General features: G+C 37.2%; 1 protein-coding gene across 2 annotated transcripts in view; it reads right to left on the bottom strand.

The window, feature by feature from the left end:
* The window catches only part of cacna1g (calcium channel, voltage-dependent, T type, alpha 1G subunit), a 360,201-nt gene that overhangs the window by 84,780 nt on the left and 259,458 nt on the right, over positions 1–15,963 (bottom strand). The window contains exons 25-26 of one of the 2 annotated variants that reach the window (XM_072242528.1): positions 14,220–14,249; positions 6,690–6,841 (exon numbers count right to left, since the gene is read on the bottom strand). In XM_072242528.1, coding sequence (XP_072098629.1) covers positions 6,690–6,841; positions 14,220–14,249 — 182 coding nt within the window. The remainder of the gene's footprint in view (positions 1–6,689; positions 6,842–14,219; positions 14,250–15,963) is intronic. The other variant, XM_072242529.1, reaches the window with a different exon arrangement.

Below are 15,963 nucleotides of genomic sequence, written 5' to 3'. Positions count from 1 at the left end.
TGATAGAGGTATATAAGATATTAAGAGGAATAGATAGAGTGGATAGCCAGCGCCTCTTCCCCAGGGCACCACTGCTCAATACAAGAGGATATGGCTTTAAGGTAAGGGGTGGGAAGTTCAGTGGGGATATTAGAGGAAAGTTTTTTTACTCAGAGAGTGGTTGGTGTGTGGAATGCACTGCCTGAGTTAGTGGTGGAGGCAGATACACTAGTGAAATTTAAGAGACTACTAGACAGGTATATGGAGGAATTTAAGGTGGGGGGTTATATGGGAGGCAGGGTTTGAGGGTTGGCATAACATTGTAGGCTGAAGGGCCTGTACTGTGCTGTACTATTCTATGTTCTATAAACGAAAGCAGTTGGACTAAACTATTTCTCAGGAGGAAATCACTGAGGTTATATGCTCATTGCATTCTGGGAAATCTCCAGGACCTAATGGATTCTCTGGAGAATTTTATAAGGCTTTTTCTTCATTGCTTATACCTTATTTATGTTCCGCCCTTACTGATTCCTTCAAGGTGGGTAGGTTGCCACAGTCTTTTTATGAAGCTTCCATTTTGCTTATTCTTAAAAAGAATAAGAATCCCACTGATTCTCTTCATATAGACCAATCTGTTTACTCAGAGTTGACGCTAAGATCCTATCTAAAGTCTTGGCCCATAGATGCAAAAATATTATACCTTCTATAATATCTGATGATCAGACAGGATTTATTAAAAATCGTTATTCCCATTTTAATATACAATGATTGTTAAATGTTATGTATTCTCCATCCAAGGAAATAGCGGAATGTGTGATTTTTCTGCATGCAGCAAAGGCTTTTGACCGAGTTGAATGGAATTGCCTATTTAAAACATTAGAAAAATTTAATTTACTATTCATAAAGCCTCGCTTTATGCTGATGACCTACTGCTTTTTGTATCTAATGTTACAACTTCTTTACCTTCTATGTTTCTTTTACTAATTTTAGTCAGTTTTCAGGATATAAATTGAATTTACATAAGAGTGAATTGTTTCCTTTAAATAGTTTGATACCAACTGATATTAACCTTCCTTTTAAAATTGTAAGAAAACAATTTACCTATTTGGGTGTAACAATCACTAAGAATTATAAAGATCTATTCAAAGAAAATGTCCAACCTTAATGAATTATGTGAAAAAGACACTTTCTAATTGGTCGCCTCTCTCTTTATTATTGATTGGGTGAATTAATTCTATTAAAATGAGTATTTTACCAAAATTTATATACCTTTTTCAAGCGGTACCTGTTTTTATTCCTAAGTCTTTTTTGATTCTTTAGATTCGATTCTTTCTTCCTATATATGGAAGAACAGAAAACCCCAATTAAATAAAGCCCACCTTCAAAAAATTAAAAAGAATGGAGGCCCTGCTCTACCCAATTTTAGGTTATATTTTTGGGCAATTAACATACAAAATCTTACATTCTGGTTATATTATATTAATCGTGAGGATTGTCCAATATGGGTCTTTTTGGAAGCCAACTCTGTGACGAAATTTTCTATTATTTCTCTTCTTGGATCCTCTCTTCCTTTATCTTTAAATAAATTAACTGACATTTTGGTGCTTAAACACACTTTGAGGATCTGGCTACAGTTTAGAAAAGATTGCGGTTTATTGAGATTTTCCCTTTCTAGTCCTATTTTTTTCTAAATTTTTTTAAAAACATCTACAACCGATCTGTTTTTTAGAGAATGGGATAGATTAGGCGTTAAACGATTTCAGGATCTGTTTGTTGGAGAGAATGTTTCTTCTTTTGAGCAGCTCTCAGTGAAATATAACCTATCAAATACCCACTTTTTTTGATATCTACAGATTAGAGATTTTTTAAGATCTAAACTACATATATTTCCTACCAGCCCAGATAAGAACATAATAGATATAATTTTTAACTTGAAATCTTTTGATATTGGCTCAATATCTTATATTTATGGTCTGTTGTCAGGACTGAAAGTGGCTCCGTTAGACAAAATTATGAAAGATTGGGAAAAGGATTTACAGACCTCATTATCTGATGAGACCTGGAGGGCTATTTTCAAGATGGTTAATTCTTCATCATTATGTGCTCGTCATTCCCTCCTACAATTTAAAGTGGTACCTAGGGCTCATATGTCTAAAGAGAAGCTCTCTCATATATTTGCAGATATATTAGATTAGATTAGATTATGAGGACACTCAGTCCCCGTTTATTGTCATTTAGAAATTTAGGACACTCAGTCCTGGTTTATTGTCATATCTCCTTATTGTGACAGATGTAATAATGGAGAGGCTTCATTAATTCATATGTTTTGGTCATGTTCGAGCCTTGAAAAATATTGGAAAGAAGTATTCCAAACTTTTTCTGTACTTTTTAAAGTTAATTTTAAGCCCAATCCTTTGACAGCCTTATTTGGTATTGTTGATGAAAGAGCTATAATTTTGGAGCCTTCTCATTTGCAGGTATTGGCTTTTATTTCTCTTATGGCTAGGAAGGCGATCTTACTTAAATAGAAGGAGGTTGCCCCCCCCCCCCACATGCTCAATGGTTACGTGATGTTATGTCATGTTTAAATTTAGAGAAGATTCGTTGTTCGATTCCTGATTGTAATCAAAGTTTTCAAATGCTGTGGGGACCCTTTCTGAACTATTTTGAAAATCTTTGAAATGTTACTGTTATTAAAATATAGATCTGGGCTATTATTATAAAACACTATATGGTAAAGCACTCTTTTTTTTCTTTTGTTTTTTTTACCAACCAGCTTTGTCTTGATAGTGGGTGTAGATATTTTTATAGTATAACTAACCATATTATTGTATTTCATAATTCAATTTATTTTATTTGATTGATCATGAATATGGCATACCATGATTGTAACAGTTTGATAGTGCATTTTGTGCTACCTTATTTTGACTTATAATAAGTATCCTTATGAATTCTGTATTTGTGTATATGAAATTTAATAAAAATACTGGAAAAAGAAAGAAAGAAAATGCTAAGAACAATTAAAGACACTAAGAAAATCATGACAAGATTAAGCAGGGGCAATGAGATTTTATGAAAGGGCAATTGTATTTGACAAATATATAGGTTATTTTATAAGATTGTAACTTACTGGGTGAATAGAATGTAAGCAATGAATATATCGCATTTGGATTTCCTGAAGAGTGTTAACAAGATGTTATTAAGTTACCCCACGAGAAATCATTGCTTACAGATCTGAAGGTGATATATTAACATACCGTAGATAGAGAATTTGGTAACTGGGAAGACAATGGCAGGAAAAAATGGGTTATTTTCAGATCAATAAACAGCGACTAGTGGGTTGCCTTAGGGATCTCTACAGTGATCTTAGCTGTTAACAGCTAACATCAATGACTTAGACGAAAGGACTGAGTATAATATATCAACATTAGTGAAGATACAGGTGGGTAAGTTGTGAGGACACAGAGAGTCTGCAAATCGATAGAAACAGGTTTAATGAGAGGAAGAATATGGCAGCAGCAGTATAGTGTACAGAAGTTTAAGGTAATCAACTTCAGTGGTAAGAAAAGAAAGGCAGAATTGATTCAAATGATGTGGGACTATTAAATATTCACAATAGACAATAGACAATAGGTGCAGGAGTAGGCCATTCAGCCCTTCGAGCCAGCACCACCATTCACTGTGATCATGGCTGATCATCCACAATCAGTACCCTTTTCCTGCCTTCTCCCCATATCCCTTCGCTCTGCTATCTTTAAGAGCTCTATCTAACTCTTTTTTTGAAAGAATCCAGAGAATTTGCCTTCACTGCCTTCTCAGGCAGAGCATTCCACAGAACTAGAACCCTCTGTGTGAAAAAGTTTTTCCTCAACTCCGTTCTAAATTGTCTACCCCTTATTCTTAAACTGTGGCCTCTGGTTCTGGACTCCCCCAACATCAGGAACATGTTTCCTGCCTCTAGCATGTCCAATCCCTTAATAATCTTATATGTTTCAATCAGATCCCCTCTCATCCTTCTAAATTCCAGTGTATACAACCCCAGTCGCTCCAATCTTTCAACATATGACAGTCCCGCCATCCCAGGAATTAACCTCATGAACCTACGCTGCACTTCCTCAATAGCTAGAATGTCTTTCCTCAAATTTAGAGACCAAAACTGTACACAATATTCCAGGTGTGGTCTTACCAGGGCCCTTTACAACTGCAGAAGGACCTCTTTGCTCCTATACTCAATTCCCTTGTTATGAAGGCTAGCATGCCATTATCTTTCTTCACTGCCTGCTGTGCCTGCATGCTTACTTTCAGTGACTGATGAACAAGGACACTTAGATCTCGTTGTACTTCCCCTTTTCCTAACTTGACACCATTCAGATAGTAACCCGCCTTCCTGTTCTTGCCACCAAAGTGGATAACCTCACATTTATCCACATTAAACTGCATCTGCCATGCATCTGCCCACTCACCCAACCTGTCCAAGTCACCCTGCATTCTCATAACATCCTCCTCACATTTCACACTGCTACACAGCTTTGTGTCATCTGCAAATTTGCTAATGCTTTTAATCCCTTCATCTAAATCATTAATATATATTGTAAATAGCTGCGGTCCCAGCACCGAGCCTTGCGGTACCCCACTAGTCACTGCCTGCCATTCTGAAAAGGATCCATTAATCCCTACTCTTTCTTTCCTGTCTGCAAACCAATTTTCTATCTATGTCAGTACCCTACCCCCAATACCATTTGCTCTAATTTTGCACACTAACCTCCTATGTGGGACCTTATCAAAGGCTTTCTGAAAGTCCAGGTACACTACAATAGATAGACAGGAGTGGAAGTGAGTCATGTGACTCCCAATAATGCTACCCATTCTATATAATTCTACTCTTTGGTCTCTTTTCAGCTTAATCTCTAGAGCTCTTTATTCCCCATTGCACAAATAATCTACCTCAACATTGAACATATCCAGTGACTCAGCATCCAGCACCCTGCGGTGTACCAAATTCAAAGATTTGCAAGCTTTGGAGTTCAGAACTTTCTCTGAAGTGGCTCATTCTTTATCTTGAGACTATGTCTGTTGGTTCTTGACACTCTTGGCATGGGGGATCTTCACGGCACAATCAGAATCATGTACCTCTTCCTGAGTTCTCCTCTCACTCTTTTATCATTAGCATGGCTCCAGATAGCCTTTTTGATGGATCTCCATTGCTTTAATTGCAATGCAACAACATGAGTCATATCACAGCAAATAAGATTCACCTGAATACAAATAAGCACAATCCACATGTCTGAGCCTCGGGATTAGTAGAAAAAGAGTTAGCATATTTCTCTCTCTTCTCCAATAGGGTAAAATACGTAGGTTGACATCTCCACTAAAACATCTAGTGAGGAATGCTTTAGGAACTGGTTCAGCATCCATCCATACACGAATACCACGAGTATTTCCCTAGTTTTCCAATGCGGAGAGAGATTTTTAATTTTGCTATTGTGCCCAGTGGTGTCAACTCTTGAACTATAAATATATTTTCATCCATTTTGCTTCCCCTTCTATAACCTTTCTTTCACCACCTTGTAAATAACATGGAGGAATGCTGGAGTTACAACGAAGGAGATGTTACAAGACATTGCAATTGTCATTGACAATTATCAGGGGAATTTTTTTCCATTCTGCAATACTGCATTGGGTGAAAAGCATTAATTCAGAAAACAGGAGCTAACGTTCAAGCAGTCCATATCACGTTGGTGGAGAAGTGGAAAAATAGCCAATCATAACCACAAGAAAGTCTGCAGATGCCGAAAATCCAGAGCATCACACACAAAATGCTGGAGTAACTCAGCAGGCCATGCAGCGTCTATGGAGATGAATAGGAAGTCGGCATTTCAGACTGAGACTCTTCTTCAAAATTCATGGTGTTTTCATAGTGCTCTTTCTGTGAGGTGGTACTCCTTCATAGTCTTACTTCTTCAGCAGATTACTAAAGAATATTCATATAGAAAGTGCGTAGATTCCCATGTCAATGGCTGGGAACTGTACTTTTGTTAACTAGTTAACAAGATAGATGCCAGTGTAGATGTTCAACAAAAAAAAAAGCACTCCTCTTTTTTGACTCTCTATTAATGAGCTTTCAACTTTTCAGCATGTTTCTGTAGATGTTAAAGTCTCATATTGGCTATACATACTAATATACTTCCTTATTCTATTTTATTCAGAGATGCAGCATGGTAACAGGCTCTTCTGGACCTATGAGTTTGTACATCCATGTGACCAGTTCATCTACTAACCCATAAACCTTAGGGATGAGGAAGGAAACTGGAGCACCCAGAGGGAACCCACACATTCTTGGGAAGAATGTACAAACTCCTTAAAGGCAGTGGTGTAATTGAACCATTGTTGCTGGTGTGGCAATAGGATTATGCTAACTACTGTGCAAGCATGCTGCCCTTATGTCAGTGGGCAGCTTGCTAGAAGTTATCTTAGCACTGGCACAATCCTATTCTATTGTACTGTTGCATTCCATAAACCTATTTGACAGATTTGGATGGATCATCACAGATGTCTTTAAACATGTAACCATCCATGAGTCTTCAGACCCCTCACTCTGGTTGCATCTGCTGCCAATTCCTACTTTGAAAGAAGTTGTTGTTAAGTGGTTGGATGTGATCAGCTTCAGAACTGTGATATACATCTGATCTGATAAATAAATCAGTTCTTACCTTTGGTTGCTGATAATGTTCCATTGCCATGGTGATAACATTCAGCCCAATCACAACAGTGATGAACAAATCCAAGTAATGACTTGTGCACATTTTGTGGATGAAAAGACGAGCAGGAGAATAGTCAGAGTAATAAGGTTTACACTGTGCTTCTAAATGGAGGCAAGATATTAAAGAAAATATATTTAGGTCAAAGTGACATTTTCTCATGCTGTTATTTTGCCATGCATAATTGAGCTAACATAATGCCAGAGAATTGGTTATTCAGTGTCAAAAGCAACCTGCAAAATCAGAAATAGCACCTGTTCATTGGAAATTCAGATCTGTAGAACACTAGCTTGGCATTACATAAATCCATTAATGCCTATTAATCATTATGTGACAAGAGTTCCATGGAGCTTAGCGCCATGTGGTTGTTAATTGTTATAATTTGCCTAATTCCCTAGCTTCTCCACTTTACATTTCAAAGGCGAGGATCTATTCATAAATTTATGATCTATTATATCAAACAGTTTCTAGCCAACCCACAGCCTTCCTCACTTACTCAAGAAATTCTAGGTCATACTATCAACATTCACGTCACTTGAATATTCTGTGCATTCTTTTTAAATTACAGTCATTAGAGAATGATGCCAGTGACAAATTCTGGTGTGACCAAAGCTTGAAACAGAGTAAAGAACATTATGTTAGTGAATTAAACACTATTAATATTGGGCTGGAAACTGAGTTTTGATATTTTTCTGTTGCTGATACAAAATACGCATTTTAACAAATAAAGCTTCTTGTCAACTTTCTACACACTTTAATTAATTAGCTCCATTCCCACGCTGACTGAAGTATTAAAGTTGGTAGGATTGTTCTTTTGACACTGAATGTCTTAAGTAACAATCATGAGTAACATGCAGATAAAATTAGTCTTCAAAGAGACCCAACTACTACCCAATAATTTTGTGAAGTTCTTAACAATTTAAGCAGCAGTGCTACAATTAAGTTAGCTACATTTTATGTTGGACTGCTCAGCACAATCGCAGGCAAAATGTGCAGAAACAATAATGCAAAACGCAATATCACCATTTAGTCTTCTCTTTTTCTACAACTTCACCTGCAATTCCATTGCATAATTGAGGGTGTGCAATATTTAAATGTAAATTACCTTGTTGTTTTTATTGCTTTTAGTTTTGAACATATACATAAATTAATTCCTTATTTTTTTAAATAACATTGCTTGTGAGCCCAACATCAACACCCAGAATATTCCTTTGAATTAGTCCACTACAGACTTGAATCATTCAAAATCAATTAACAAAATTAGGAAAATAGCCAGATAGATTCATGCATATCTCTTGGAGGTAGAATAACATGAACATGAAAAAGTTTGCAGATGCTGGAATCCAAAGCAACACACACAACATCTGGAGGAACTCAGCAGGTCAGGCAGCGTCTATGGAAATGAATAAACAGTTGGTGTTTCAGGCCAAGACCTTTCAGTCCTGCAGAAGGGTCTCAGCCTGAAACGTTGACTCATTTATTCATTTCTATAGATGCTGCCTGACCTGCTAAGCTCCTCCAGTATTTTGTGTGTGTTGCTTTAGAATACTGTAACACAATCTGAATTATCCTGCGAGACCGTATATTTGCATTAGTAATCACTGCATGTTTACTGTAATACACTTTGCGAAACTAGGGCCTGTAGTCCCTTAATAATCTGTATTTTCACTAAGCTATTGGTTCCAATAAGAAAAAAAAAACATGATATTAAATTATATTGTGAACTTTCCAATTCCACACCTACAACCCTAATCTGTCAAGATGATGAAGAGTGACTGAGACTAAGTAAAGGCAAATAGCAATAAATGCAGGAAACCACCACCTTCCTTTTATATTTTATTATTAGTCTATCCTTTCTGCACAATGTGCATGGATCTAGTGAGCAGCCCGTAATACACCCCCAGTTTTCCAGTCAGCACTTTCAGCAGTTTCTTTTCTGCATAATTCATACAAATTGACTGCTGAACGAGACACAGCCTTGAAATTTCAGTAAACCAATATGATGCCTTGAAGGTCCTACATGCTAATCATGCAGCTGAATACCATCAGCAGTAACTTTTCCTTCAGTCTTTAATGGTAAAAATAATCTGCATGCACTTGGTAAAATTTAGATTATTGTAAAATAATCTTTGATACCCTCTAATAAGGAATCATGGACCGCAACCCAGTTCAGACTAATAGTCTGATCACTTTTCTGAATGCTGTGTGAAAAGAAAACAGTAAGTTTGAGACATTGAAGGAATAAACTTAGAATTGTAATGGTCTTTTTAAACTCTATTTACATTTTCTCTGGAGGTTTATATAAAAAATAAACAGGAATTTGTGCTGTTTTCAGTTTTGCAGAGAATTCTGGGGTCTAATCGTCAGGAAGGATTTTATTACACAAGTTTCCAGGAATAACGTCTACTAGTTATAAAGAGTTTTCACTCTTTCTTTCTGTTCCTGTCCTTCATGTATTTATGTATCCTGGGTTCCTTTAAGTATTCTAGCTTCTTCTCACGGCCCAAGGATATTTGGGTTGGTTACAGTGTGAGTGGTAAAATATGGGGGGAGATTATGGAATATTTGGAAAACAGGAGAAAATGTTTGGGGGTGAGTGAGGGTCAGAGTGAGAGAGAGACAGAGCATGAGAGAGGGAGGGAGAGAGATTGGAGTAAGAGGGAGAAAGAAAGGGAGTGGAGACAAAGCAATGTGCAAGGCGATAAATGGGAGAGAAGGGAGAAAGAGAAAGTGAAGAGGGAAAAAGAAAGAGAAACTAGAGAAGAGAGAGTAGAGAAGTGGTGGGTAAAGAAATCAAGGGGGGTGTGGAGAAGGTGAAGGACATATGAGAGGGAAATGAAGAAATATAAATGGAGGTGCTAGAAAGATGAAAAGAGAATAAGAAGGATAGTGAAAAAATAAAAGAGGGAGCAAAGTTAGACAAAGGAAGAGGTGGATGAGGAGAGGAGGGGGCAAGAGAGAGTTAGAGATGAGAGAGGAGTTGGACAAAGAAAAATGAAAAAAGGGAAGGAAATAGAATGCTATGTGTTTTTAATTCTTTTCTCTTCTCCAACACCCACCATCTCCTCTTCTCACTCTCTTCTCTCCCATTCTCTTTCTCTCTGTCCTTTCATCCATTCTCTCTCCCTAATATTCTTGTTTTCCTTCCTTTCCATACCCAACTCCCTCCTTCTCTTGCTACCTGTTCTCACTCTCTGTTCTTTTTTAACTCGCACCTACATTCTCTCCATCTCGGTCTCTCCATCAGCCCAGTCTTTCCTCCAACCTCTCTACCCCTCCACTATGCTCTTCTGTCATCCTCAACTTTGTCTCTTTATTCCTCTTTCCCTCCTTATCCCCTATATCACTGCCCTGCCCCTGTACCTGCTACCCCTACCTTCTTTTCCATCTACCGGATTCCCCAGGCCTTCTCCTCCATCTTTGTTTCCTCATCATTCCCCTCCCTCTTCCTGACTTTGCCCCATACACTTTTCCCTCTTTCTTTCTCCCTTATCCCCTCTCTCTACTCTATTCTCTCTCCCCTGCTGCCTTTTCCTTTCTTTTTTTCCCCAATCCTGCTCTCCTTTTTGCCCCTTGTCAATATATCGGTTGGTGCTCAGGGTGAGGCCTGACAGTGGGTCAGTGGGTGACAGCTGAGTCAGTGGGTGTTTGGGGTTGGTGGTTCCTGTGTAAGTGGTGCTGGGTGGTGGGGTTGCAACTGTGGTCAGGCAGCTGTGGTTGCTTTAGCTCAGGAAGGGACTGTAGATTTCCATATTTAGCTTTTCATTTAGCTATTAATCAGTTAAGGAATCAGCATGTTAACTTATGATTGTGTTATTTGTGTAACTTCGGGCTGATTAACTGACAACATTACCGAAAATGCTTTTGGGCAGGTATGTGAGAATGAAGATGTTATGTGGAGATATGAGATAAAGCAAGAGATTGTATGATCTCAAAGGTCACATTATCTACTCTGATTTACGTTTCTACTGCATAATGCATACATTGGGGCTCGAAACCAATCTTGCTGGTTCTGGAAAATCTTACAGGTTGTAAAATGCTGACTGGTTTACTGCTACCCCTTAGTTTCATCTATCGTTTTATTAAGTGCCAGTGCCTAACTGCTCTTACTAAGGACCATCTTAGCTTCCCTTCCAACATTCACAGTGAGGGCAATAGCCTGGACATTATAGTGTGCAGTATTGTGATAAGGAAGAAGCATACAATTAAGGTTTGGCAGGTTGCTATACCCCTAAATAGAAGGACACTTCCTCTCATCAATCTATGTTACTTTCAACTGCAGGAAACTCAGTATGCCCAAGCACAGCACCACCTAACCTCAGATTTACTTTGATATTGATTATTTCATTCGGTTTGAAATAGTGAAAACAGGTTTAACAAGACCATTCTCTACTTGCAATCAGCAACATTTTCTCACAGCAATTGAAAATAAAAACTGCAGATGATGAGAATCTGAAATGGAGCAGAAAATATTGGAAGCTCTCAGCAGCAACAATCCATTGTGGAGCCTCAGCGGGTGAAGCAGCATTTTGGGAGGGAGGGAGAAAAACTTAATTCCCACAAAAATGCTGTTTGGCCCACTGAATTCCTCTCATAGATTGCTAGTTGCACAAGATTCCAGCATCTGCAGTCTCGTGTCTCCAAAGCACTCTGCAGGTCAGGCTGTATCTGTGGAAAGAGGAATAGAACCATGAGTCTTCAATCTGTTTCTTTTCCCATAGATTTTGCTGGACCTGCTAAGTGTTTCAAGTATCTTCTGTTTTAACAGTAATTTTTCACAGTGGTCCATGACTCCTTATAATTCATTCAATGATTAAGGGAACAAACTGTTTAGTCTTGGGAAATACAGACAATTCATGTGTTCTTCATCACGCATCAGAATACACACGCTTGCATAACCAACAGAATATATTACAGAGAACAAAGAGTGGCGATCAGATTCTGAGACCACATCCACATCCTCAAATCAATTGGACAGAATCAGACTGACTGAAAACAAACCTAACAGGTAATCAAATGCTAGAGCATGTGGCCTAGTACAACTGGGGAACGAAAAACAAATCAGCAAATGAAAGTCACACAGTTCATCATAACATACAGGTTGGACACAATTAAGCTGTAAACTCAGCCATCAAACAACAAAAATGGGACATTTTGGACATATTCTCAACATAGTTACAAGAAATTTAGCTCAGGATGAATGGTGGAGAGTTCTGTTGCCTGGCCTCCAGAACTATTGGCAAGAGCAGTTGAATTTATAATATAAACAGAAACAAGCTAAAATACTGACATAAACTTCAGGTTAGTTACTGTATCTTACATAGTTAATTGAGAATCAATTACATTGAGAATTTAAAGGATCTTGCCTCCTGAAAGGAGGATGGTGCAGAGACTGAACTCTCTACTATTCTTTTTCCCAATCAAGATCAAATTTCCTCAACATAAAATTTGAACATTTCAACTTTCAAATGTGTTCACATTATTTAATCTGAGCAAGGATTGCCCACTTACTGGCTCATAGTAAGCCACTATCTAGATAGGTTATGAATCAAAAAACAGTATCCTTTAAGATTACGGCTAACTTTACAGCTTTTTACAGCAATACATGAGCAGAATGTCTTTTTCACACAAAAAAATCCTTCAGTAACATTTCATCCTGTGACCTGTCATGATAATGATTCTCACCACAAGAAATCTACCATTCAGCCATGATTTTGAGACTTAGTGATGGATATGTGAGCACTTTGGGAGTTTACTGTGTGAAAAGCACTACATCAATGCAAGTTGAGGTACAGTGAGGGACTTCTTTGCTATATATTTGGAATGGTGCTTATTTGGTTGTAGATCTCTTCCACGAAGGCTGATGATAATCTGAATTCAAAAGTGCTTTGGAATTCAATTCAGGGGAAAAAACTTGTCAAGGAATAATAATTCTAAATATTGGATATTTATTTGTTCTTTTCATCTTACATTGGTTCTCCCAGGTGAAAAAAATCCTTCAAAATAAGATCCAATTTCTTTTCATCACCCCTAACTTGAACATATGACTGCACAAAGTCAAATTGTATCTACAATGTGTGAATATTTTTTACCCCGAGGTGTGAAGGTATAGGAATCATAACATGCAGTATGTACTAAACCTTAACTTGCCAGAATGTAATGCTCTGGAGGATCTGGGGAAAGAGACATTTGCATCAATAAAACATGTTAGTGTCCTTCCTGGCACTCCCTAGTTTCAGAGCTCATTAGTACACATTTGCAAGGGCCACTGAAACACTGCAACACAGTAGACAGTTGCACAAACTATGAAGAGACACTACAAAAACTTATTTCACACAGATAACATTAAATAATAAACAAAATGACAAACACACATGAAGACAAACCACAGCGGTCTTTCTGAGTCTGCCTTTGGGAAGTTCTGCTCATACAGTGTATTTAGTAAGTTTGGGTGAGGGAGGGGAGGGAAGGATGGGATTGAACTTGAATTTGTTTCATACATGGCAGTCCCATTTTGTTTTATTGCCTTTCTGTGAGATGTTTTCCTGCCCAGTTTTACAACCACAAATCTGGTTTAAGTTGACAGCAGACATCCTTTGACATCTATTCCAGATAGCAGCATTTTACTTGGACTCTTTTCAGAATTTTGAACTATTAATTTGGACATTACTGAAGTAATGTTATTTCAAGGTCTGCTCAAATTAAAATTGTGGTTTAAAATTCAGCAGCATTTATAAGAGCTCTCAATAGCTCTACTTGTTCCTTACAGAAAATTTAAAGATACAGCATTAAGTTAAATATGGGTGGGATTAGTTCATTACACTAATTTAAATAAATCATGTTGCATAATTTAGCTTTACCTTGCTGAGTTAGTTATATTAAGTTCAGTGATTCATGGTGAAAGAGGTTAATTATGTTTACTTTAACATCAGTGCTTGGTAATTTGATAGCAACGGGATAATGCTCCATGTATGCTCAATAACACAGGGCTCAGCATTATAGTGTTAGTTAACCTCTTGGTTAAAGAATACAGACAGATTAATAAATTCTTCTCAAATTGCTAGCCGTAAGTGATATCTCCATGGAAATGTCATGAGGTGGGTTCACAATCTTTTACTCCTGAGGAATGAGTTTTGGAATTTCCACTGGAAACTGAATTTCCAGTGGAAATTCCACATCAGCTATCCTGGAAACCTATTTTGTTTGGGCAAAGGAGTAAGGGTGTTGAAGGCCCATGTGTCAATATACCATTACAGAAGGGTGAATACGATGAGATTTGGGTTATCTGCTTATTAATGAGAAAAAGATAGACAAAGAGTTGTTGTGGATTTATAATGTCATTTGGTCTTAAAAAGTTCTAAATTCTCAAGTTATAGTCTAGTGGCTTAGGAGGGGAGAGCACAGAGATGTGATATCACTTTGATAAATATCACCCATAGCAACAGCTCTGTTCTCTTGACATTGAGAATCTGGCTGGCTTACCTGTTGAATGTATTTTGGTTGCATGGGGAGCTGTTGGCAGAAGTACACAATACTTAATATACTGAAGAAAACCCCAAGAATAACATTTCTTTAAAAAAATACTACTTTTGGGCTTGATTGCACCATTACTGCACCTTTTTCAGGTTGAGACTTTTCCAATTAACACTAATTAGCTGAAACAGACAATAATTCAGAAATATTCCAGAGAGAGCTTTCTTGGCTTGAGATGACTATTCTGGAACTGCTCAGTGGTTTTTTGGTGGAGAAAAGCAGGGAGAGACCCATCTGTGAAACTATTACTCCGATTTACAGAAAAATGATCATTTGTTATAGAAGAGATAGTATAAAGCAATAAATGCCCCAGAGCCAAACAGCAGCCATATTAGATTTCTTTGCTGTTTAAAAGTCAGTGCTTACTTAAAAGCTAAAGAGAACTCCTGACTCTACAATTTTATTTTATATGCCTCATAGGTGACTATATCAGATCTTATAGGTCACCTGCACTCTTGATTCACTGAACTTTCAAACGTTTGAAATTGATATTACCCACTTAGTGTCTTGGCTATTTTAGGGATATCTGAAAACATGGTCATGTTATCAAGAGGTAGTGTTTGATAAGGTGCTCTGTATGAAGAAGGACCAACACCTCAGAGCTTGCTACTCTGGGACTGAATACCACTTGACTAAAAGCTCCAATTTGCATTAGAAGAAACATACAGTAGATTAGATTTGAATTTGTTAAGACTCCGTTTTAGAGTGATGTATTTTGCTTGTGTAATGACATTACCCTAAGCATAATCTTAAATATACAAAATCCATTAAGTGTGAGTTGCTTCTTGCTGTTCTAGTATCAACCAAGTAAGCTAATTCATTGACATTGAATTTCAAGGTTGGTTGAGGTTTTTGAGTAGTTTACTATATCATAGTCAATGCAAATAAAGTATTTATTGTATGCTAATGGCCAGGAATAAATCATACAGGAGTGAAAATAAATTATTATTATTGACTTATTCTTAGTCACTTTTGGATATAAAGGATGGAATTATACAAAGTTTCTCACAGAAGACTGAATGGGGAGAGCAAGGTAGAGTGGACTGCAAGCAGACACTGGAATGGAGGCCTCGATGGGACAGATGATCCATTTTAATTTTTTTATGCTCTGAATTGTAAGTTACTCCGTGAAAACTATTTATTAGTATGATCATAGAGAACCTAACTGGAAGAGCAATGGGAGTGAAAACATGTTGTGGTCCTGGTGGCAATGTTTGCATATCCATAGTACAACACCATCCGGTATTGTGGAACACTAGAAGTCTTTTTCTGTAAGGAGCTGAGGCAAATCATCCACAGAATACAACTGGTTTTGGATTGAATAATGAATACTGCATTATTGGATTAATATTCTGTAGATTTTGTTTGATTACCTTGGGGAATTATGAAGAAATATAATTGTCAGGAAGTAAGTAAATTATATGGAGTCTATGACTATGTAAACTGTTGTAAAGAAATTATCTTCTGTTGTTCATCTTTTATAATTTTTTAAATGTTGACATCTGTACTTTAAATCAATTTGCATAGAAGCTGTTTCCTTTCAGTTGGCTAAATTAAAGAGCATTCAAAGATCAATTGAATTATACAACACCAAGAAGCTGAAAAGATACTTAATAAATATTGCATAATGGCTGTCTCATGTCTGACTAGATTTAAAAGGTTGGAAATTCAGATTCAAATCTAGTTCCTCTTA

The sequence above is a fragment of the Mobula birostris genome, chromosome 24 (genome assembly GCF_030028105.1).
Source record: "Mobula birostris isolate sMobBir1 chromosome 24, sMobBir1.hap1, whole genome shotgun sequence".
Taxonomy (NCBI): Eukaryota; Metazoa; Chordata; class Chondrichthyes; order Myliobatiformes; family Myliobatidae; genus Mobula; species Mobula birostris.
Note: the sequence above shows the minus strand (reverse complement) of the source record. Positions and strands in the feature narration are given on the sequence as shown.